The sequence below is a fragment of the Brienomyrus brachyistius genome, chromosome 7 (assembly GCF_023856365.1).
Source record: "Brienomyrus brachyistius isolate T26 chromosome 7, BBRACH_0.4, whole genome shotgun sequence".
Lineage (NCBI taxonomy): Eukaryota > Metazoa > Chordata > Actinopteri > Osteoglossiformes > Mormyridae > Brienomyrus > Brienomyrus brachyistius.
The window spans coordinates 19,049,495-19,073,917 of record NC_064539.1 but is presented as its reverse complement, the minus strand read 5'-3'; the positions used below and the strand labels follow the sequence as shown (position 1 = coordinate 19,073,917).

Here is a 24,423-nt window from a genome sequence, read left to right as displayed (position 1 = left end):
AGCTCATAACTGAGATTAAGATTTTAAGAGCTAGTTTGTTAGGAAGAAGGTACCATACGTACATACAGTGTACTACATATTTTAAAACATATGATTACATATATCTCATATGTATGTCAGTTATTTACACAGCACAATGCTGTGTGTTTACAACTTGCAGTAGAGCATTTGCCGTACAGTATTACCCATAATACCAAGTGGCCTATGAGTGACAGCTACCTCTGCAAAGGAAGTGTAAGGTTTTTAAAAACCATAGATGAAGAGAAATGCCAACTAATTATAGAGCTGAAGCATCCCAAGGAAGGAGGTCTAGCACTGGTGAAGACTGAAACCTGAGACCTTAAAGCCAAGCTGTAGTCTGTCCTATAGCCAGTCTCACAAAACCCATTGGCTATAGGGCTGGTAGGTCAGACGTCATTGGTTTAACTCAGTTGCCAATCAGTTTGTCTGCCAGCGTCAGTTAGGACTTGCTTATAATAGTAGCCAACTCTGCCCAGAGGTTAGTGGATTCCTACGCCTGATCATGGTGGAATTCAGTACATGAAGTATCATAAAAAGGTATGTGTGTACTAAAGATGTTTAAGAATATATAAGATAATAGGATTTTTTTGTCACTTTATAAATGTATAGTGAGCATAGTATTCATTTTGCATGATGTCCATTATTCACACTCACTGATAAGAATGAGTGTGATATCAAAAAAAAAAAAAACAAAAACTGAACTACTTCCAACATTTTTTCTTTTCAGTCCTAAGAACTCTTAAAGGTAGCAGAAGACACCGCCTGTGAGCTTTGTGTGGAAATAGAATTGTGTGTTGCTGAAGGTCTCAAATTCCTGTGCAGAACCTTATGTGAAGGACCGGAATAAGCTACTTAACACTGCTGACCAGCTGTTCCTCCGTTAATGACAGAGAGCGGGCAAGTCACATATACTGCCCCATGGAAGCTGATATTTGTGTCTGACGAATAAAACTGACAAGAGGGGATCAGAAATATGGAACAAGGCTGATGACTACAATGTGACGGAACAGGAAGCAGTTAGAAGTTAAAGAACATAAATGTTGATACCTCCTCATTTTCATCCTGTTAGAGAATTAATTTTCCTTGTAGCGGCCAATTGACTGATGTGAAATTTTAAGTGTAAGATATAAGAATTTTTTTAAATGAGCAGAATAATTACCCAATCTGACAAAATAAATAATATATAAATAACATATTGTCCAGCAAAAAATACTGAATACAGAATCAACCGACTGTGCATTACTCTTGAAGATGATTTATGAGTTAGATGGTCACATATGGACCATCATTTAAGGCATCTAGAATAGTATTTGAGAATTTTCCCTGTTTTACTTAAAAATAGAAAACAATATTTTTAAAATGGACCTAAAGATAATGTCTAAACAGTCTCACAAAATATCAAAGGAATGTGCGGAGTGCAAACCATCAACACGCCAAACCAAGAGAGATGAGTCATCTGCCGTGAAAATGGTCACGATAAACACGGGAAAGCAAGTTTGTGGCCAAAAGGAGAAACTCCCTCCCGACTCCTCTGTTACATGTACAATCAATGACGACAGCAGCAAAGACGACTGTGCTGATATTGGGACGATAACGATGACGGAAAGAAACATCTCCAAATCGCGGAGCAGAAAGAAGAAAAGGAAATCCCAAAATTCACAAGGAAAAGTTGAGACCGAACCCTTTTTAGACAAAAGGGCCACGTCAGGATTGAAAACTGAGTCCAAGGCAATACTTTCATCTCCGAGACATAAAACCAATGAGAAAACATCTGATCATGTGTCGAAAAAGTGTTTTTCATATATGAATAACAAAGTGCAAGAACCTACAGTCAAAAATGTGGCCGTCACCACTGGAGGTACAGTGGACTTAGCAGACAGCAAGCTGAGTGCCTTCGTCTCAAATGAAACATTACAGTTGAGACCCATTGGTTCAACAATCCATGCAGATGACAATCCTTCCAATGAGAGGCATTTATGTGACGATGAAGAGGAAAAACAGGCCCTAGAACTTCAGCCGAAAAGGCAAGACGGCTCCACCCCTAAAGACAGTGATAATCTGAATGTTTCTGGAGAAACATTCCAAAAGAAGTCATACAGTGCAATAGTCAAAGAGAGGATGCAGAAACATAACAGAGGTAAATGGGAAGCTGCAGTGTGATTTTTGTATATATGCTTTTTCTATACTGCAATACTTTTGGTTTCATATTTATCTTGTATCTCATATGAAATCTCGCTGGAAGAAATGCAAAAGAAAGTTTTTTATCTTTGTTTTTAAATAGTACCAAAGATCCTGCAGAACATCCACATACTGAAGACATCTGATGACTTAGAAAACATTAGTCTCTGTTGTCAGTTTAGTGGTGTGTCAACTGACTGCTTCATTGCGTGGATGAAAGAAGGGGCACTTCTGGTAGAAGAGAAAATCAGGTAAATTACATATCCTGAATGAGTATTATATTAACGTTTAGTGTCATATCCCAGAAGTCAGCAGGGCTTCTTAAAAATGACAGACCCCCAACTTCGCCAAGTTGTGCACAGCAGCTACGCTGAGTGATTCAGCCAAGAACTGAATGTAACTGATTTTTGCATAATATTGTGATTCATATATTCAAATGTCTTTATAATCACCGCCGTGGTAAAATACCATAGGACAAGATCAAAATGTTCACCAAAGACGTTGCCTAACACTCCTATATTTTCATTAGCAAATCTTAAATCTGTATGTACTTATTTATGTCTGGAATTATTTCTTGTTACTGTTAATGTAAATATTTCCAGTGCAACCCTTAACTCACGTTGAATGTTTAATTTTAATATATCGTCTTTTTCACAGCAAAGCTGGTGACAGTGAGTTTTCCTTCACGATTACTAAGGCCTCCAGTAAAGACCTAGGATGGTACAAATGTTGCCTGAGGAGCCCTTACGGAAATGCGTTCTCAGAATTCCATCTGACCTCTGATGGTAAGGAGCCATTATCCCAGTTATCTTTACACGGCTTTCACGTGTAATATGCTTTAAACTGATACCAGCTTTTGATTTGCAGAGCTGAATGAACTTGTGCCCTGTCATAATCAAACTGGTGAGTCATGAATGATTTTAGCCCATACAATTTTTCTCATATACATATCCTATCTGGTGCATTCATAAACAGCATGACAATGAAATCTTAGACAGTAGACACATTGTTTGTTAGCTAGAGATATACAAAAATTCATAGTGACATGTGAAAGGTTTATTCCTGGCTATTTTCACAAATATTTAAATAACAACTCAAGCCAGAGGATTTACTCAAAAAAGCAATTAGCTGAGGTCTTCCTTAAGTTGATGGGGTTTAAGTCCACTTTGGCTTGATATGTGCTTTGGACAGAGAAACACCAAAATATTACGTGCACTTAAGCACACTTAATGTCATATCTGGGGGGCTGTATTAAGTCACATGCCTCTGTAAGGCCAAATGCAATATTGTAGTGTACAGAAAGCAGAACCTGTAAAATGAAACTTGTACCTTTGTTATACATTTAGACCCCTCCACCATTTTGTGTTGGAGAGGTTTGTGTCCATGACCCTAGGAGCTACATTGTCGGGGACAGTTGACCCTGGTAGGGTCTCCCAAGGCAAATTGGTCCTAGGTGAGTGGCCAGATGAAATGCGATTCAGAGCACCCCCATGAAGAAAAATAGAGCAATGGACAATCTTACCCTGCTTGGATTGGGGAAACCGGGGCCCCGCTCTGGAGTCTGGCCTGGTAGTCAAAGGCAGGGGCCTCGATGGACCAATTGTCAGCAGCCAAAATTAGCTCTAGGTACATGGAATGTAACCTCTCTGGTGGGAAAGGAGCCCAAGCTGGTGTGGAAGGTAGAGAGATACCGCCCAGATATAGTGAGGCTCACCTCGAAGCATGACTCAGACTCTGGATCTAAACTTCTAGTGAGGGTCTGGACTCCATTCCTCTCCTGAGCTGCCCGTGGTGAAAGGCGTCGGGCAGGGGTGGGACTTGTAGCCCCCCCGGTTTGGTGTCAGTACGTTGGTGTTTACCCCAGTGGATGAGATGGTCGCTTCCCTTCGACTTTGTATCGGGGGACAGACTGTAATGGTGGGCTGTGCATACGTGCCGAACACTAATTCAGAGTATCTGGCCTTCTTGGAGGCCTTTGGGGGGGGGGGGGGGGGGGTGCTGCTGGAAGGTGCACCTGGCACTAGAGCACCAAAGGCTGCAGTTTGATGACTGATTTTGTAAATGTATTTTTGGGTCTGTGTCCATATGTTTGGGACACTTGGGTGAAGAGAGGAGCTGAGCTGTCGACTGATCACCACCTGGTGGTGAGTTGGATTCGATGGTGGGGAAGATGCCAGATAAACCTGGTAGACCCAAACGCATTGTGAGGGCGCCCTGGGAGTGTCTGGCAGAGGCCCATGTCAGGGAGATCTTCAGCTCACACCTCCAGCTGAACTTCTCTTCTCTCCCACGGGAGAGGTTAGTGGATTCCTACGAAATATCTATATATCTATCTAAATTTTCTATGCTGTAGTGCAGGTGAGTAAGGAGGTTGGAGAAGATGTGAAATGTGCCCCCCTGCTGTTCAGAGGAGACTTCCTATGTGAGCAGTTCTTTGGGGATGATCAACCTGCAAGCATCTTGACAGAAGAGGCCCACTTCGGTGAGGGCATGCACCGGAAGGCCTTTCGAACCAAAGTTCTGACTGGTCTGGTGCCACTATTCAACCCTGGGCACCACTGTGTACTCAAAGTCCACAATGCCATCAGCTATGGGACCAAGAACAATGAAGAACTAATTCACAAGAATTATAACTTGGCTGTGGAGGTTTGTATTTCCTGCAGTGATGCAAAGAGGATGCTTGAAATATCTACTGGCTATGCATTATCCTTTAGAAACAGTGGTTACTAACGCGTCATAATGGATTATATCTTATATTGTGTCAAACGCATAAGACCCCATTTCATTTTCTTTGTAGAATTAGCTTTCACTGTAAATATGGTTAGAGATCCCTGCTATAGAAACATTCTTTCTGATGACTGAAAATTTATGTTGCATGAGTAAAGATCATTTTTAAAGTAAACTTCATTGTTGGCCTCAAACTAACTTAGCTTCTATTGTTTTGTTAAACCTAAGGAGTGTCATGTTCAGAATACAGCAAGAGAATACATCAAGGCCTACACAGCAGTTGCAAAGTCCGCAGAGATATTTGGAGAGGTTCCAGAGTGAGTCTGACACGAGCGCATACCCGGAGCACCGCACATGACTACAAGGTTAACAATTCCAGTGATCCTGACAATATCGCCGAGAACATGCCATGAAGATAACCACTGTGTCTGTGTTTTAGGATCATTCCTATTTACCTGGTCCATCGACCCACCAGCGACATCCCATATGCCACCTTGGAAGAAGAGCTTCTAGGAGAGTTTGTTAAATATTCTGTCAAGGATGGAAAGGAGATGAACTTGATGAGACAAGACTCAGAGGCAGGGCAGAAATGCTGTACCTTCCAGCACTGGGTCTATCACAAGACTGAAGGCAACCTGTTGGTGACTGATATGCAAGGTATAACCTAAGGCAGCGTTTCCCAATCCGGTCCTCGGGGTCCTCAGACAGTCCACGTTTTTGCTCTCTCCCAGCTCCTGGCAGACTGTCTAAGGTTCCCCAGGGACTGAGTTGGGAAACATCAAAGGAAAAGCAATAAATAAACAAAGCAACTCCAGTTTATTTAGTAAAACACATGACTAAAAAACAAAAAGAAAATAAGTGGTAGTGGGTGATTGTTGCACTTTTAAACTTCATATTTTGTGCACCCTTTCTAGTTTCCAACAGTAGTTCATTTCCCTATATGCCCCACATGTAGCTCAGACAGCTAAAACTGAGTGTAAATAGATTTTACTTCTGTTATAATGTAGCATTATATGTTATATTTAATACACATTATACTAAAGTATCGGAGTAAGCATTTAATAATGAAAGCAGTCTCATGTCAGAATCAGGCCGACGACGTGGAGCTTTAGCTATCAACTAAGCTGTGCTGTTTCTTTAATTAGCTACCTTGTAGTCGGTCTTATTTATTATTAATTGATACAAGAAGATAAATCCTGACACCAAACGATACCAATTCACCACAGCTAATGGAATTTATGTGGTGTTATTTTGTTTTCTTTTTCTGACAGGAGTTGGAATGAAATTAACTGACGTAGGTATAGCGACCTGTAAGAAAGGGTGAGTTTATGTCAAAAACCAAAGTAATAAGGAGTGTTTGGCTGTACTTCAATATCACGTACATGAATATGAAGACGTTCTTAAAAATCGTTTCATTGTTTTGTTGTCAGGTACAAAGGCTTCAAGGGTAATTGTGCCACCTCTTTCATCGAGCAGTTCAAAGCGCTCCATCAGTGTAACAAGTTTTGCCAGCTCTTGGGCCTGAAGTCTATACAAGCATGTCAACAAACATCTAAGCGGCCAGCAACAGCCACCAAACCAAAGGCGAAACCACTGTCCAGGATACGTTTGTTCCAGCCTTCAAGACCAAATGCTGAGTGCAAATGATCTTCTGATCATAACCATTTAAAAGTTTTTTAAAAAAGTGTTTTATTCAAATACTGGAACTTTAAAACGTCTCAATTTTTCTTGAAGTAACTGCCTCAGAACATTTTTGCTGGTATGGAAGAGGCTTGGTTGTAAGATGCTGGGTAGCTTCATGATACAGAAGAATCGCAGGAATGTTCTGATTGTAGCGCATCAGGGCGTTCAACTCATAAGCATTTAGATAAAACATAAAGCAACCACTAGTATCCTGTGCAAAAAAGAAAAAACTTATATACTGTATATATATTTGAAATAGTTGTATAATCATTAAGCAAATTATTTGTAAATTTATAATAATAGTGACATTTCTATTTAAATTAATGCATCTGCACCAGAGTTCCCAAGATTATTTTAGTAACCACACCAACTAAAAGAAGACCTTTGTGAAGAGGTCACACTCTGAAACACCCATTTGAATTATTAAGACAGCTGTTAATCTCCCTTGCCAGAAATTGCTGGCTTGCCGTCACTGAAGAGTTTCCAATAGCAGGTTGCGATACTAACAATCTATTTATACCTTTTTAGTTTTCAAAATGTTATCCTTGTCTTGATATCAATCCTGTGCAACAAAAAATTTTCATTTTTATATGCTAAATTGAAGGTGAAACATGGTACTTGGCATTTTAAGTGCGAATATGAAATGCATGTCTATTCAGAACAGATAATATTTCTGTGCAATGATGATGAAGCTCATCTAAGTTGAGGTGCTGGCTTACATGGATTAAGTAGCACAAAGGGGAGATTTGTGGTTGGAGAACCTTAAAGTCACATTATACACAATGCTCTGCCATTGAACTATACGTTCTGCTCAAGTTTTATTTTCTCTTTGTTGCAAGAAATAGTATTTTTTTTCTGAGCAATACAAGGAATTAGAATAGAAATCAAAAATTGATTTATTCAATGCATTAAACATAATAAAAGTTAAATGCTATGTAAGACATTGTGACTGCATATTTTGAAATATTAATCTTTGTTATTAAAACTGAACAATATGAATGAGGTTAAAAGAAACCACACACACACACACACACACACACACACACATAGATACATACATACGAACTCCAGCTTTTTTTCAGGTGCTGGGTCTGAAGCTAAATTCTCACCATAGCTATTTAGTGTGACAATGGCGTTTGATAACAGAAAAACAAACACCATTGTCACACTCCACACCTCTGGAGGATTGAACTGGGGAGAATAAATTCCGTTGCGTGAGAGAGTACAAAATATTTAGCCATATGGAGTATCGACACAGCATTTCAAACGACAAAAACATTTACATTTAGTTTTTTTTTTTTTTGGGTAAACTGCCAACTGCTGAATACGAACATCTGAATTCCTGTTATTTGCAAATATGTTTGCGTTTATCACTGCTTTTCATTGACTTTGAAAGGAGTAAAATGTAATGGTGTCATAGCTTAGACCTAAACTAGAAAATAGGCTCAACAGTTATTTGTTAAATATATGTCAGACTACTATTGGTAAAACTGTACATCAAATGTGTAATAAATAAAGAGATTATTACAACTTGCAGCTACAACAGTGAATGTCAACATAATAATCAATAAGGATTTTTAGCACTTTTATTAAGTGTTGATGTTTGGTTATAAAACAGTTTGGTTGAATTTGTGGCATGGTTTCTGCATGCAAATGGCCCACCAACCATGAGAAAAATTCAAAGGGAAAATATCTCAAAAATGCAGTTAAATCTCATTTTGAAATCGGGTGCCTTAGCACAATTAACTGAAATTTGAAGTGCTAAAATTTACATCCTTTCAGTTTGCCACAGTTCAAACTACAGTGGGCAAGAAATAGGTTTGTGAATCAGTCCTTCTTACTTGGTAGAGTTACTGACAGACACATCTGGAACATATCACTGTACAGAATATATTAGAAATAAACGTTAATCATGGTCATCAGTGTAATAAAATGCTCAATTACAAGTAGTCTTTAAATTTTCTGCTGTAAATTTGTTTACCATCCTGATTTGATTCACTTCTTCAACCACTACCTTTTTGATGTCCTCTATTCCGCCTTCAAGCATGGAAACAGGAACTTACCATTTGACTGGCAAATTGACTTAAACGCTCTTCTGGATCTCTTACACCTGTGCTCTCAGTCATTTTATCACTGGGCTTTATTGTAGTCGCCCAAACTAAATAAAAGGGTCTCAATATTCATACCAGTGCCAGCGGTGAGCCTCTGGACCCTGCACCTTCCCTTCTGCTCCCTTTATGTAGCTCTGGGTAATTAGATAAATGATAAGCTTCTGGAAAGTATTGATCGGTTAAGACAAGGAAAGGCCAGCAATGATATCACTGCATCGGACATCCCTCTACTTATGTTACTAGTCATTCTGTAACATTGGTAAGGCACATTCCACTTCACCATAAAGTGTAGGTATAGAATCTATATATTCACACTTTTAGCTTTGGTCTATATTATATATTTTCATCATTAAATTCACAAGGATGTTACATAAACCATTCCTCTTGGATCCATTCCTAATTAACGTAAAATCATTCTGTGAAATTTATTTCATCGTCATTATTTCGCCATTTATTCTCACCATTTATTTCCAATGGGTAAAGAATATAATGTGATTAATATTCGGGATGACTGTGGGATAACATAAATGTGACGAGCTGCAAAATTTGACGCTCCTTGACTTCCAAAAAACCATCACTGTGGTACAAATTAAAAAACAAAACTTAAAAGAAAATTCCAGATTGCTGTACATAAAAAAGGTCGCAAAAACATAAACTTAATTGATGAGTACAGCAACTTTAATAAAAAAAATACATCTCTACATTGATTGTATTCTGACCTTAAAATGCCTGATGGAATATATTGCATTATAGCAATAAAACATTTTAAATCCTGTTACTAGTATGAGAGTCAGAGAATCGATCATTGTATTTCATATTCTCCATACTTCTGTTGATCTCCCCCAATATATGTAAAAAGAAACCTTTGAATATCTTAAATTAAACTTGATTGTTAAAGTACTATTAATTCTAAACCAGCAGGGAAGTATGCATTACATTCTGAGTGTGCAATTATGAGGTTATAAAACATACGGTAATTCTATAGCACACAGTTGAATTTTAGGTAGGATCAAGTGCACCAACAAACTTTCCTTGTATTGGTTTTACAGTATGTAAATTTAGCATGCATATTTTATATATGAGAGAGAGACAAATTTCCAGACAGGTTCCTGTATTGTGCCTTAAATTTGAATATTATCATTTAACGATAAATCATTTGTCACATCTCTTAAATGCATATGATGCCCTTGTGTATGTTGTTGTACTATCAGTAAAACGACTGAGAATGGGATTGTGTCTCTTTGCATGTTAGCGATTAGACTTTGAGGTTTTGCTACAGTCTCCCAGAACAACAAGGGGCTTTTATTTGCTTGTCCTTGAAACTGATAACTCTGTGATTGTCTGTGTGAATGAACGGAGTTCCTTTCACCGTGTATGTCCTCATTACGATTAATACACTAGATACACTTTATAAAGTCTAAACAAAAGCTTTGGCTTTAATTTAGAATTTGAACTGTGAATTTCTGTATAGAGAAAAATAAGCTTATGGTATGATTAACAAACAAGAGATGAATATGTGTATCTCCCATACTAATGCAAAATTACAAATAACTGATCGTATTTAAAAAAAAAAAAAAAAAAAAAAACGAAAGTGACAGACCGAGCAGAAACACTCCCTACCTGCGGGTAAGTGTCTGTTTGATCACTGTGATCCCTACAAGGGCAGAGTTCATCTTGTGTAAGGCGTCCAGTACTGCGCAACACTAGACACGAGTTCACTTCCTAAACTCCAGTGTTCTATTGGCTACATTGGAGCAGAACAGCCAGGAACGACAGTTGAGGTCACATGTCAGGTGGTCAATATGACCCATCCAGCAGTCCAATCCTCTTATAGCTTTTTGGTCACTTCTTGTAGCTTAACAGTAACCATTTGCTTTGTTAAATTCTTCTTATATGTAACTTGTCCAAGTTCTATTTTTTTCTTTTCTATATAGATTATCCAAGATTTACAATAAGGATTACACTGCATTTAGTGATTCACTATAAATCAAGAGGGTCAAATGATTACAAATCTGTAATAAGTTAACAGCGTACTGTGATAGCACAGTCATCGATACTGAGGGAATAATAAAGGAATAACAGGATGTGTGGAGTTTTCCTAAAGTGTATTACTGTTAAGAGGAAACCATAAAAACATTGAATCTTACATAAATCCTAGTCCATTACTAAACTGTTTATTCCTGTGTAAACCAATGAATATATAAAGCAATAATCATTAAAAGGCAGTTGATCATCAAATAATTGACTTTGTCGACATCTTTATTTTACATCATGCTCTTGACTGTTAAGTTTTCATGGCTGTTATTCGGAAGAACCACGGTAATCAAAACTATAGTACATTATTAAAGGGGTCAAACAAAACCTTCCAGGTTTGAATCAAAAGGTTGAAGCACCAGAGGTGGAATCACAGGCACTAATACCAACATTCACTTAAGCGCAATGAAGAAACAATCCTTATGTTTAGTATGACAGTTTAATTTCACTTGTTCTATCGTTTTTGTGAGAAGAATCTTTAAGAGCCCATTCCATCCTAAAAACATCAGATCCTCAGTCAAGTTCACATGATAAGTAAAGTTAATACAGTGGGAAGTCTTAGCTCCACATCAGTGAGTCTGTGAGTTTATACATCAGCAGCCAGATATAATCACACATTCACAGACATACACACAAGCAAACAAGCACGCATGCATGTGCAACTGTGCACGCGCACAATCGCACACACACGCACACACACGCACACACACACACACACACACTTTTTTTGCACCCGGATAAACAAAAAAATAATAAAGACAGGCAACATGACCTTAGTGTGATAAAGTGCCCTTTGGGTTCAGTGTTATTACAAAAAGGCAAATAAAAGAGAAATTTCCACCTATAAGAACGTGCTGCTAAAATGGTAACAATCACAGCGTTTCTGCACAGTTTCATTTTTGTATTGTTAATTAATACTTGTTTAAAATTTACTACTTACATAACAAAAGTGACAAAAAACATTTTAAGAACGTAATAGGGTGCATCAGAAACAGGGATAAGCATATTTATGCAACACAGTCCACAGAAAGCCTTTCCACAAATGCAATTTGACATGCTTACCTTCTGTTAGGGGATTTTTAACCAATAAAGAAATATAACCTTTAATTTCTTGCATATACAAGGTACATTTTCAGGCTGTTTACATAGCACTTCAATAACCAATTTATTTTCAATAAAGATATGCGTCCTTATTTTCCACGATTTGGAGTGTTGGACACTGTGTAAAATACAGAACACTTTACAGTACAAATACACTTTGTGGAGCATAATAATAATAATAATAATAATAATAATAATAATAATTACAAATCTAAAATGATTATGAACATCATGTTTTTGTTTTCCTTGACTTGAAAATAAAGTTAAAAAATAATTGATAAAAATAGTACATGAGGAAGTAGATATTCAAAATAACATGTAAATGAATATGCCGATGATAATCCGTGTTTGGCTGTGGTTCCTAAGATGAATGGTGCTGCAATTAACATTCTGTAAAAGTGGTTAATTTTCCATGCATTGAAGTGAGTGAAAAGTGTAAAACAGGCACAGTACCAACTGCATATTAATATGAAATAAGAGTAATTGAAATTAATCAGAAAGCCTCTGTGTCATACTAATAATAAAAAAAACAACAATAAATAAAAATAAATGTGTCAATTTGTGCTCCTTCAGCTTTCCAAGAGAGTAGCGCTAAACAGGCTAAAACAACCGGGGTCATGGAATTAATTCACTATACAGATGTCCTAAGGTCCACAGCAACAGGTATGTATACATACTCTAGCATATACCAACATATCTATGGCTGCTGTGACCGGCAAAGAAATTGCAGCTTGTCTGTGGTCTACATCTAGTCAACACCCTCAAAGCCCTGCGCGTTCTCCACGGCCATCAGGAGCTTCTCCCGCAGGTCGTCGAAGGACTCGTACGCTGGCAGGTCCAGTCGATTGAAGCTGTAAAACACACACCAAGTATTTCCACACGGGGATCATTTGATAATAAATTGCGTAGCTAAATTAAAAAAAAAAGAGCAAAACAGCCACATCTGAATATCTGTATTAAAATCACGTAAAATAATCTGGCTTTATTAATAGTTTCTCACACTGTGTTTAATACAGTCCAAGATGGTATATTCACTTATGTTCCCTTCTAATACACAAAATAAAAAGAGAAATGTGACTTAGAATAACAAACAGCCGAGTCCATAAGTACCAGGTATGAGCTCGAGGGAGCTTGTCAGGTGTTCCCCATTGCTCAATGGTAAACAGCTGCGGTCCGTTGGATCCTAGGAATAATTAAACATTGATCAAATAAGAGGGATCATACAATACAGTGGCACTGGCAATACGAATGAAACATACTGACGGATTGTCCTTTTAAAATGTTCCTACATCACATATTTTTCCCCCTTCTCTCTACAAACCAGTTCCAGATAATATAAAATTCAGATGTCGAAGGGCAGACAGATGCTAGACACTGATATAGATCTAGAATGCAAAAGCGCAACTATTCCCGCCCACTTACCATATAGTTCAGCAAAGCCGTTCATGGGGACACGAGAAGTCCCGGTGACAAACTGAAGCAGACGAATCCTCTTCTCTGCATCCATCAGCAAGACAGCCTGCGGAGACACAACAGAGATTAAATAGCCGAAAATTTATAAGATGTTCATAAACTGTGTTCACCCAATAGCCTACGACACGGCTCTTCAAATCTGGCCCTCGATTACAAATCCAGGCCTTGTTTTCAGTTCTCTCAGGGAGTCAGTTTAATAGTTACTAATTCTGATTGGGAAGAGGCTTCACACCTGCTCACAGGCAAAGGAAGGCTGGATAATCAGCAGGGCTCTGCCCTTGAGGACCGTGATTTAAACAGCCCTGGTCTAAGATGAAATGTCATAAAGAGAAACAGACGGGCAAAAAGCACATATGTTATAGAATACATGCGATTCATAATGTACAAGAGGTAGAAGACTCAACTGTATGACCATAACCATCATTACTCTGTAAACTTGTACTGGTATGTACTTCCAGTTAATTATTATTCCAACGATTGCAGTAAAACTCCCAGATTAACTTTTTGTGAGGTTATACAAGGCTGAGTTTAGAATACACTCTGGCCACAACTCACTGCTTACAGATTATATAATTAACTAAAATAAAACAAATTTCCCTGCAAAGGTTTCACCAAAATATAATCACATGTCAGTCTAAAGACAAAGATCTGGTGTAATAAATATTAAATAATTATAATAAAAAAATGTTTCATAATGACCGTAACCTCATTTAAAGAGAGGTAAAAAGAAATATCTTAAGTTTAGTTTTTTTTTTTTTTGGCATATGGCAGATATTTTAAGTGAAATGTAACCATGTGTAGTAAGAGAGAGCTCAGACTGACAGTTACCAATAACCAAGGCCAGTGTCACCTCTTCAACTCTTTCATCTCAGCAAACACACCAGATACATCAAACAGACTTTGATCTCAACCAGCTACTCAAAGTGTACAGAACAAATCACCCAAACAAGGCCATAATCAGTGTAGATGTTTAATACACATCATCCAGCATGAGGAAAATCGAGTAAATTCAGAAATACTTCAGATACTTTTCCCACACCAAGCATTTTTTATTTAGAAACAAAACACTGCTTCCCAGAAATCTGTGCAGTATCAAAAATAGCTAATTTGTTTAGGCGTAACTATTATTTTTTCTTATATATGCCCATCACCGCAAACATTAAGCTACTACAAAATACACCTCAGATTTCATTATGGGGGAAAAAAAATGTTACTCGTGTACACACAGTGTTTTCGGACAACTAAGAACGAAATACGAAACATCAGAACAAAAAAAATAAATAAACTTACCTTCCAGTACCACTGGATGACAGGGTGATTTGGGCAGTATCCATTCTTGTAAATTGTATGCTGTCTCCAGTCATTGACATCCACATCGCCAAGGCCACACATCAGCAGCTGAGGGGAAAAAGCACAGGATGCATCAAGATATATTCAGATGAATATCTGAGATTATGAGTGTATGGAAAGTTTTGTTCAGTTGGTGACGTTAATTCGATGATGAAATAAGCTACTGCGATAATATTATCATTACACTAGACAGCAATGCAGTTACCTTCGCAAAAAGGAAAGTCAAATGTCATGCATGACCAATAAATGTCTCATGTAAGAAATGTAAGAAATCACAGCTTGGGTTAAAAAAGAAACTAAAGAAAGAAATTAACAAGCAACTAAAATTATTGCGGTAATTAACAATACCTCCAGCTCATTTTCATCAAATATCTTAATCAGGTCAATAAGGATGAGTTCTGTGAATCCCTGTGGGCAAATACAGAATACAGGTCCTTAGACGATTCTGAAACAATTTCTGTAAAATTGTCATTAATACTTGTTACCTATTTTGCATATTCACTCCACATTAGGGTCTGAAAAAAATACTTCTTTCCCAGCAAACAGACCTGTTCAGAAATCAAGCAGACCTCTGTGTCTGCAAACTACTCTTAATATACTTCTGCCACCAAGTGGTCAGACTTCAGCAACATTTTAAATGAAATAAGTCTTACCTCCAAAAATGCATTCATTTGCTTCTGGACCCTGTTTACAAACCTCCACTGAATAACAAGACTGTGAAATAAGAAACAAAGTTAAAACATACTCTAAGAAACCTGTAAACGATACTCTGCTGCAGTACGTGGATCTCCAATAAAATCTTTACTTACTCTATATATTCCTTTTTGTTGTCATTTGTGACAACCATCTCTGAGCCGCTGGGTTTCAGATCCACCTGATATGTCTAGAGGAAATACACAACACGTGTGCATCCTGATTAATACTGACACATAAAACTCAAAATGCAGCATTTTGATTATGTACGGGTAATTAGAGCTGCCTGAATATATAACACGCCAGCAGGACTGTAGCCGAAATGAGTTTCTAAATAGTATCTTTTACTTGTGTTACACCAGCTTACAAATAATGCATATTTAAAATGACTAGGAAAGCATCTGTAACGAGACTGCTGTTATCATGATATGGTCTCACTTCTGTGAACATCACGTATCAGGGGGAAGAAAATGTCTTCTGCTATATTTCAACTAGTTTTTCTTAAATATTATGTGCCATGTCTGAAAGTGACTACTATTGGTATTATTTCATAATGACCCCAAATAACTCCTCTTTTACTTATTCTATAAAATTTAAAGGTTATGTCTGTGTAAGAATTCATCTGAATACATACATTTTGCTTCAGTTTATGTACCATTCAAAAAGGGATGTTACCTGACCAAAGTTTTCCTCATCAATGCAAAACCGCAGGTCCAATTCCGTGGGGTCATTCTCCAAAATCCATTTTAGTGAGTTGTAATATTCACTATCCTACACACAAGGGGGAAAACACAAAAACTAACCTCAAAGACTGAAATACATGGTCACTGCATTCCAAATCATTTCTATTAAAAACAGTGGATGACTTCATTTAAAAAGATAAAGAAAAACATTTTTATATTCAATTTAATTACTTAACAGGCAAACTTCGGACCCTAACCCAGAAAGTCACACACTGCCCTTGATACATGATCAATGAAACCTGTAGTAACTGACCCATAATCTAACATAATCTAATGTAATGCCTGATGCATACAGATTTCCAAAATACAAAAACCTAAGCTACTTATTACAGAACTTGAACAATGGATTCTATCAATTATTGCAACTGAGACAGCAAATGATAGAAGCAATAATAAGAGAATAACAACAAGAACTGCAATAAAAATGATAATAATGGTTTGTGGGTATGAGACACACTAATTGGACAAAAGTATTGGAACGCACCTTTTAATCATTGAATTCAGGCGATTCATTCAGACCCATTACCATGGGTCTAAATTCAAGCACCTAGGCATGCAGTCAGATTTACAAACATTTGAGAAATAATGGGCCATTCTGAAGAGCTCAAGCATGATACTATCATAGGATGCCACCTTTGCAATAAGTCAGTTTGTGAGATTTCTTCCCTGCTAGATATTCCCCATTCAATTGTAAGCTGTATTATTGCCAAGTGGAAGCACTTAAGAACAACTGAAACTCAGCCACAGAGTGTCAGTCCACGTAAAGTAACAGAGTGGGGTGGCGGAGTTCATAGAGGCGCACAGTGCCTAAAAGGCACCAGTGCTCTGCTGACTCAACTGCAGAGTTCCAAACTTCCTCTTGCATTCGCAGCACAAAAACCACGCTTCTCTGTCTGGCAGTCTGATGGACAAGTCTGGGTTTGGTAGATGCTAGGAGAACGTTACCTGCCTGACTGCATTTTGCCAACTGTAAGAGTTCTGTGAAGGAGGGATAATGGTATGGGGCTGTTTATGAGGGGTCAGGCTACACCCCTATGTTTCAGTGAAGGGAACTCTTAATGCTTCACCATACCAAGACATTTTGGACAATCCTATGCTTCCAACTGCATGGGGACAGCTTGGAGAAGGTCCTTTTCTGTTCCAGCATGATTGTGCCCCAGTGCACAAAGCAAAGTGGTTGCGTGAGTTTGATGTAGAAGAACTCGACTACTTACACATAAAGTGTATAACTGCAATTGCTAACTATTAACCTTTGAGTTCTTAACCAGTATGTTATCCACTGTTGTGGAGCTACCTTGAATAAATATACAAGTTGACTAGTGTGAAAATGCAAAAGCAGCGAGATTTTTCTTTGACAAACGGCTCACTCTCTGAATAATACGTAACTGGAGAATGCTGTGGTAGATCCCAGCATTTACAGATATTTACAGATATAGTATGTTTAGTGAGGGGCGTGGTGGGTTCTATGTGCCAGCTTCACTAAGACACCATGTGACAATTAACGCAGAACGTTGTTCGATATCACCCACGTTCCTTTATATGGCTACTGCTACAAGAGGACTCAAATTCTCGCAAGACACAAAAATCAAGATAGACCATTACAGCCTTACTGTGAGAGAATAAATGTACCTAGTGGTCTGCACAGTAACAGTGAGACACTGCATGTGCTTAATGCATACACGTGAACTAAAGCATATCTTACCACTGATTCCATGTCCTTCAGTGAAATCTGCTTGCCAAGCATCATCTTATAGAAGGGTCTGATGAAGAAACCTTAATAAAAATAATATTAATGGATAAAAATATTCACGAAGAAGTACAGTGGTATATAAGATCATGTTATACAAAAAAAAAACAATTGTATTACAATAAAAAAAAAAAAAAGCACAAAAAGTCATCACATTAAAAATCACTAGCTGGCAAGAACCCGCTGCGGGAGGAAGAGCCCGCAGGTTAATACTATAATGAGCGCATTATCTATCGCACAGGGGTCAAAGAACACGGAACAGCTGCTCAGAGAGCCAGCAGGTGGCGGCAGAGCGTACCATCCAGCAGCTTCCCGTGGAACACCGCCATCCCAGCCACACGGCCGATGAACTTGAAGTAGGAGAGGTGATCTTCATTACAGAGCCCAGAATTGGGGTTAATCTGCAGCGTGTAGTTATCTCTGGCGGGGAAAACCAAGCATGGTCGTGAACGGGGACTCTAACGCGAAGAATATAATGCACAATGTACATGTCAATCGGATAGCTTCAGGCTAATGTAACAAAAACTCTATTTAGCAAACTAGTTCCGCAGTTCATGCTTCTCAGTTTGGTATCAGGGTTGGGTGCTGGATCATTTTACAGTTTCACGTCGCACCATCATCTGACTGTTCTCCACATGGTGGCAGGGTGCTGCACACGGCCGCCAGAAGTGCAGCGGCAAAGTGGAGAAATCCCTATTCACAACTGGGGCTCATAATCACTGTAGAGCAGCTTATGAAGTCTGAGCACGAATAAATGACTATTATACTAATCCCTTTTTTCTTTATTTGCAGAATAATTTGATTATGAAGCTCAAAAGACCACATGGGATATTCAATGGTCAGGAATGAATAGGGTACAATATGACACAGAGTTTAACGTTAAACTATGTTTCCATTTCTCTTAATTACAAACTGAAAACCTGCCCACGTGCTTATTCATACAACACAGCCCTTATTTTAGATATTACTTAGCTCTGCTAGATTTTAAAAAAATGCTTTAAATTGATTTACATGTTTTCTTAATGGCTACCCTGTAATACTGTTCTACCATGATGCTCCCCTACCCAAGCATTTATATGAAATGACAAACGTTTGCAACCTAGAGAACCAGAAGCAAATTCACATTGAAAGCTGCGCATGGTGTGATTAAAGCCTATGTGCTAAAAAATGAAGCTAAATTCAAGGGAATTTTTAATGTGTTTGGTAGATGAATGCTGGCATTGGTGGCCAACATCCCTCTCCCCACCCAATAAGCCATACATTTACTCACGTGGCTGAGTATTCAAAAAGACCGTAGTAGGGGTTGAACATCTCCTTGGAGAGCAAGAAGAACCACTCACGGGCCACACCCCCATAGTCCAGCCCCTTTTCTGATTCAAACTCGATCCATAGCCGAGCTTTAAGGATGTCCGGTCTTTTCAGGGACATGATACGACGGTACGATTCCTCAAAGATGTTGTTTCTGTGCAGCTTCATCTCAAACCTGTTGGGAATGTCCGCCTGAGACAAGAAATCGAGAAACAGCAAGTCCTTACCAGGGCCACCTGTGTATGCGTGTGTTTTTTTTTTTTTAAACTAGTATTTCTTCTGTGGCTTTTACACACAGAATTATATAAATATGTTTGTTAAAATGGAAAAACTATTTTGAAATCCTAGCTTACTGGTTTCTTTAATTTCTTCCTGAAATAGTCATACTTCTGCTTGAATTCTCTGGAGTATGGGACAGCCTAAAAACACACATAAAAAACAATTTAAAATCTACAAGCTGTTGGCCAAACAAATGCTACAAATCATTTGTGATTGGACAGGAAAGTACGTACAGGTCCAGTGATGGCAGGATTTTGTAGGCGAGGGTCCTCCCATTGTGTGTTTTTAGAGTCTAATAATGACAAAGTAAACCTTGGGGTTAACATAAAAACGGGAAGTTTCTAGTTTAAAGATCCCATATACAGAAGACCTAGAAAATGCGACATTTATAGGAAAATAGAATACAACAGAACTGCATACATGTGAAGGCAGAGGGTTGAATTTAATTTAAAAATTGTAGTTTATTAATCAATGCAGTACTGGGCAAAAGGCTGGGGTACACTCTGGACAGGATGCTTGTCCATCATAAGAAAGAACGAAAGAAAGAAAACGAAAGAAAAAGCGACAGACAGACACTAAATAATGGGCAGTTCAGAGACAAACAGTCTTTGTACTAGTAAACCTTTGGAAGACACTGGAGCACCCTGAGGAAAACAGCATGACATGGGGAAAAGCTGCAAACTCCACACGGACACAAATCCGAAAACTGAGCTAAGATAAGTGGAGTCCCATTTAAAAACGGGAGGAGCCGATACATTACAGGGTAGTGGCCTGTAGCCTGTACTTCAGCCATCTGCCAGACGTGAAGGCCGCTGTGTCTTAGCTGGTGAGAAGCTCAGCTAAACATACAACACAAGCAAATGATCAGCTCAGCAGGAATGACGTAGTACAGCCTTACTGTGGTCAATATAAAATGTCCTTCCATCTGTATGAACACGCTCCTCCCAGCCAGGCTACAGAGAGAGAGAGAGAGAGAGAGAGAGAGAGAGAGAATAAGAGAGAGGGAACATACTCCGAAGTCACCTGATATGGAAGCAAACGTATACAGTGAAACAGTGACAGGAGACTGAGACCAGGTCACAATCCAATAAGGGAGAAGGTTAGTTTAAGGCCAGCCCCCTCCCACATCCCTGGGCTTCAGGATGTTCTTTTTATTTTTTCCCCCCATTAATTAAAGATAAAAATTTTTTAAAAACAACTAAACTGCACGGGCCCACAGATGAAAGTCCACTCCAAGAAAGGCAATGCTCTTTAAGAGGATCCACTCGCATGCAGCTGACAATAAGGCGTGTTCACTCTTCTGCAGCAGAAAAATCACCCCAGAGCAGGGGCACAACACGGCTGTTTTAAACTTCACACGCACGGGGGCCAGTTTAGCTGTCTGATGCCCAAATGCCTGTGCAGTGAAGGCAGTGTGCAGCTCTGAGAGGGGACAGGGAGGGGGATTGTATAGAAAAAAAAGAGGACAATGAGACACAGTCCATGCTAGTTATGAGTGCAGACTGCAGCCAAACGGGTAGGGTTGGGGGGTGGGGGGGGGGGCGATCTGCACTTGCATTCAGCACCAACCTCCTCTAGCAGGTTCTGCCAAAAGACACGGCACACAAGGTGTCCCACGCCATGGAGGGAAACAGAAAAACACACCAGCAGCCCGTGAGACATCACCACTCTGCCTCATCACAAGAAAGCCAGTGTCCAAAACCATACAGAGTCAATTTCAATGAAGTCGCCTCTTAAATTCCTTCCAGAGGCATGATCTATACCACGGCATGACTGCCGTGCTCTCCAGTTAAACTCTGGCGAAAACATGAAGCAGACTTGGTTGGTAACGCAGAAGGTGATGAAGCAGAGCGACTCACATAACTGCATGGCCGCTCTGAAAAACCAGCTCCTTTATGTCAAATTTCAGTTACAAAACTCCACACGGACCTGTTCCAGTGCATGAAATCAGGTAGAGATCTTAAAGGACGCTTTCGATCCAAACCTGGTTAAGCTGCTGCACAGATGTACTATAGATTTCCTTTAACTGAATTTGTTCCAAAATAAAACATAAGGAAGACTCATAATCACTACAAACATGATATAAGATAGGGCATATGCTGAAGACAAGATGGCTATTTAAGGCTTAAGCAATATTTAAGCTTTAGAGATGTACAACGATGCCCGTCAAGACAAACAAATTCCATGGTCATTTTAGGTACCCTCATGTGAGGGATTAATATCTGATGGGTGTAACCTACTGGCAAAACACAAAAACTAGACATACTTATTATAATTCAATGTTATGACAACTACTGCGGGAAAGCAATTAGAAAACGCGAGGAAAACTCAAAGAGACAGATAAATCATTTCATACTTACAGGAAGTGGACCTAGATCACCAGGATCCAGAGTAGCCTTTGTCCTCATATTCACAGGATACTTTAGTCGTGGGTCTTCCTACACAGACAGAATAGCATCTTGTTTCGTTACAGTGAATTGCCCAAAAAAAAAACAGGAAGAAAAAACCTAAGATTATTGTGTTTGTCCTATAATCATACGCCAAGATACGGCACGCTTTGGGAAGAAACAAGAAACTGCCGATCTCATACGCATAGCAACAGAAAAAAATAAATAAATAAAATCAGCGGCTTATGACTCTGGCACGAATTAAACATTAAAGGGCTAACAACCCAAACCTGCATAACAAGCCAATTATTTGCTAATATACAATTACTTGCTTTGTCTCATTCAATGTCTCAGCAAGAGATGAAGGAATCTAGAACATCTAAAACACCCCAGGATCTGGGTATAGTAAGGTGTTTCACAGAATCCTCCAAGCAATTTAGCCTTGACTATTAGCAAACGCTAACAATCTGATATTAATGACGACACACTGAACCTCCTGAGGTCAAAGGCAGGTGTGACCCTACCGCAGGGATCCAGGTTTGGTCAGGACTCAATCCCTGCTGTGCTGCATTAGGCCTGGAGAACACTAAACTGGCCTCTGTTCCACTGGGCGGGCCAGATGGCTGGGTTCCCTTGCCACTCATTAGTGTACAGCAGTGAGCCTACGGGCTCTGGGTGGGACTGAGTGAATAACACACTCCTTTAGATGTGTCACTCCTCCACAGGGATGGTGCTCTCGTCTTCACCTACAGTATCCTGATCTGGCATGGGAATCATGTCAGAGGGGAGAATGGGAAAATGGGATATTTGGGTGCTTGGTTTAATACTGTATAGCCAAACTAATTAATTTAAAACACACTAAAGCAACGTTTATCAGTCCGGTCCACGGGGACCCTCACAGATGGCACAGGGTTTCAGCTCCCTGCCAGACAGCCAACATTTTTGGTCCCTCCTTGCTCCCTACTGGGACCTAGGAATGAGCAAAAACATGGACTGTCTGGGGGGTCCCCGAGGACTGAGTTGAGAAATACCGCACTAAATAAAAATAAAGAAAGAAACGCACTGAAAGGAGTTAATCAAATTACACTGTGGCCAAAGATCGACAAGATGCAGTGCCACTTGTTACCACTAAGGGGCGCACACAGACCCTGTGAAGCAATCCGAAACACAGCACCCACTAGACCATTAGCAGTGTACACCTGCTCCATCAAAGGTTGGATTGTGGCCTAAGATATCTACACTGGAACCCGCCTAAGGCTGAACATGATGAAAATCTATCCAGCAGGGAAATTTAATGCAGGATGGTGAGGAGAGCACAGGACAAAACGTAACTAGGAAAAGATATGTGCTAAACAAGTACAAATAAAATCTGTAAATTATGTCAAAAAACAGTATTTATAACAATTTAAGGCTATTAGCTGAGACAATTTCTAAGTCACCAGGGTAACAGGTGATGTACTAGATAAATTTTACACTTCTGATGCAAGATGATAAATAATCCATCCATCCATCCATCCATCCATCCATGTTAAATTAATAAACAACAACTTGCTTCTAGTTACTAAACAGACACAACTGAGAATATCCATAGACGCAACCACACAAGTCAATAATCATAGTAAGCTGTGAACTTAGTTTTTGACCTTATACTCCAAGACTGAGCTGAAAAACATATCCCGCCAACTGTTTCCCAGAAATCCAGCGCAGGGTGCTACTGGGCCCGGACCAAACCCCAGGGAACACATGACACGATGCAGGGGACACCCCGAACCGCAGGCCATGGCCGATCCATGGCCGGGCTCATACTCCATCACAGCCCTGGGGCAGCTGAGAGTCACCCATTCATCTGCTGCATGTTCTTACAGTGGGAGGGAACTTAAGCTTTGCTGAATACATACTGTGTATAAATATAATATAATATAATATAATATAATATAATATAATATAATATAATATAATATAATATAATATAATATAATATAATATAATATAATATAATATAATATAATATAATACACATTGCAATAGGCACAAGATAGCAACCAACCAACCACTGCAGGGTGCACTCAGTCACACATAAGGGCAATTTAGTTCATTTAAGTTGTATGTTTAGGCACAGTGCAAGGAGACCGGAGAATCTGGTGAAAACCCACACGCACACCGGGTGAACATGCAAACTGCACACACACACGAAGTGCGGAGTGCTACCCACTGCGCCACTGTACCACCCTTTCACAATGTAGGATTTCAGGCACATGCGACTGTCACATTGCAAGGACCGGCCTGCAAGGCTCAAATCACTAACAAGTTGTATCAAAACATTTGCGCAATTTTAATGATGGTTCCTCTTCAACATTATCCAGTAACTGTAAAATAAATCTGTCTGTTTTTACATGAGCTCTCACAGATAATCATACCCATTCACATCCTTGCTGTTACCAAAGCACAACACAGCATTTTCACAAAAAATAACAAATGTTATATGGTTATTACGTACCGTATTATGTTAGATGATGTGGCTAAGCAAAGGGGCTAACATTTGTCTTAGCAGCAATTATTTTGACAAACAAGAATCGTAGGAAATAATT

At 39.1% G+C, this 24,423-nt stretch overlaps 2 protein-coding genes across 13 annotated transcripts in view; one reads left to right on the top strand and one right to left on the bottom strand.

Annotated features, from left to right (window-relative positions):
• The first annotated feature begins 431 nt into the window (after positions 1 to 431).
• On the top strand, positions 432 to 8,152 carry alpk2 (alpha-kinase 2). Its single transcript, XM_049019592.1, has 10 exons — positions 432 to 558; positions 749 to 2,158; positions 2,303 to 2,450; positions 2,857 to 2,984; positions 3,067 to 3,102; positions 4,553 to 4,845; positions 5,155 to 5,243; positions 5,366 to 5,583; positions 6,198 to 6,246; positions 6,357 to 8,152. Exons 2-10 carry the CDS (start codon positions 1,381 to 1,383, stop codon positions 6,571 to 6,573), a joined length of 1,956 nt encoding a protein of 651 aa, XP_048875549.1. The 5' UTR covers positions 432 to 558; positions 749 to 1,380; the 3' UTR covers positions 6,574 to 8,152.
• A 2,806-nt stretch (positions 8,153 to 10,958) lies between these two features.
• The window catches only part of nedd4l (NEDD4 like E3 ubiquitin protein ligase), a 56,214-nt gene continuing 42,749 nt past the window's right edge, over positions 10,959 to 24,423 (bottom strand). For 9 of the 12 annotated variants that reach the window (XM_049018814.1, XM_049018812.1, XM_049018803.1 and 6 more), the window contains 16 exons: positions 21,809 to 21,886; positions 21,018 to 21,032; positions 20,347 to 20,401; positions 19,682 to 19,740; positions 19,523 to 19,588; positions 19,132 to 19,361; positions 18,160 to 18,281; positions 17,817 to 17,887; positions 16,047 to 16,142; positions 15,488 to 15,561; positions 15,332 to 15,392; positions 15,027 to 15,086; positions 14,619 to 14,726; positions 13,278 to 13,374; positions 12,966 to 13,038; positions 10,959 to 12,706 (listed from right to left, as the gene is read on the bottom strand). In XM_049018814.1, the coding sequence (XP_048874771.1) occupies positions 12,604 to 12,706; positions 12,966 to 13,038; positions 13,278 to 13,374; positions 14,619 to 14,726; positions 15,027 to 15,086; positions 15,332 to 15,392; positions 15,488 to 15,561; positions 16,047 to 16,142; positions 17,817 to 17,887; positions 18,160 to 18,281; positions 19,132 to 19,361; positions 19,523 to 19,588; positions 19,682 to 19,740; positions 20,347 to 20,401; positions 21,018 to 21,032; positions 21,809 to 21,886 (1,368 nt within the window). In that variant the 3' untranslated portion in view covers positions 10,959 to 12,603. The remainder of the gene's footprint in view (positions 12,707 to 12,965; positions 13,039 to 13,277; positions 13,375 to 14,618; positions 14,727 to 15,026; positions 15,087 to 15,331; positions 15,393 to 15,487; positions 15,562 to 16,046; positions 16,143 to 17,816; positions 17,888 to 18,159; positions 18,282 to 19,131; positions 19,362 to 19,522; positions 19,589 to 19,681; positions 19,741 to 20,346; positions 20,402 to 21,017; positions 21,033 to 21,808; positions 21,887 to 24,423) is intronic. The other 3 variants (XM_049018815.1, XM_049018805.1, XM_049018807.1) reach the window with 1 other exon arrangement.

What these genes read in the sequence shown, in the direction of transcription:
- alpk2 (XM_049019592.1), top strand. Translation starts at nt 1,381, where the DNA reads ATGGACCTAAAGATAATGTCTAAACAGTCTCACAAAATATCAAAGGAA. An exon ending in CTGGTAGAAGAGAAAATCAG is followed by an intron (nt 2,451 to 2,856) that starts GTAAATTACATA and finishes TCTTTTTCACAG; the next exon opens with CAAAGCTGGTGACAGTGAGT. An exon ending in ATAGCGACCTGTAAGAAAGG is followed by an intron (nt 6,247 to 6,356) that starts GTGAGTTTATGT and finishes TTTTGTTGTCAG; the next exon opens with GTACAAAGGCTTCAAGGGTA.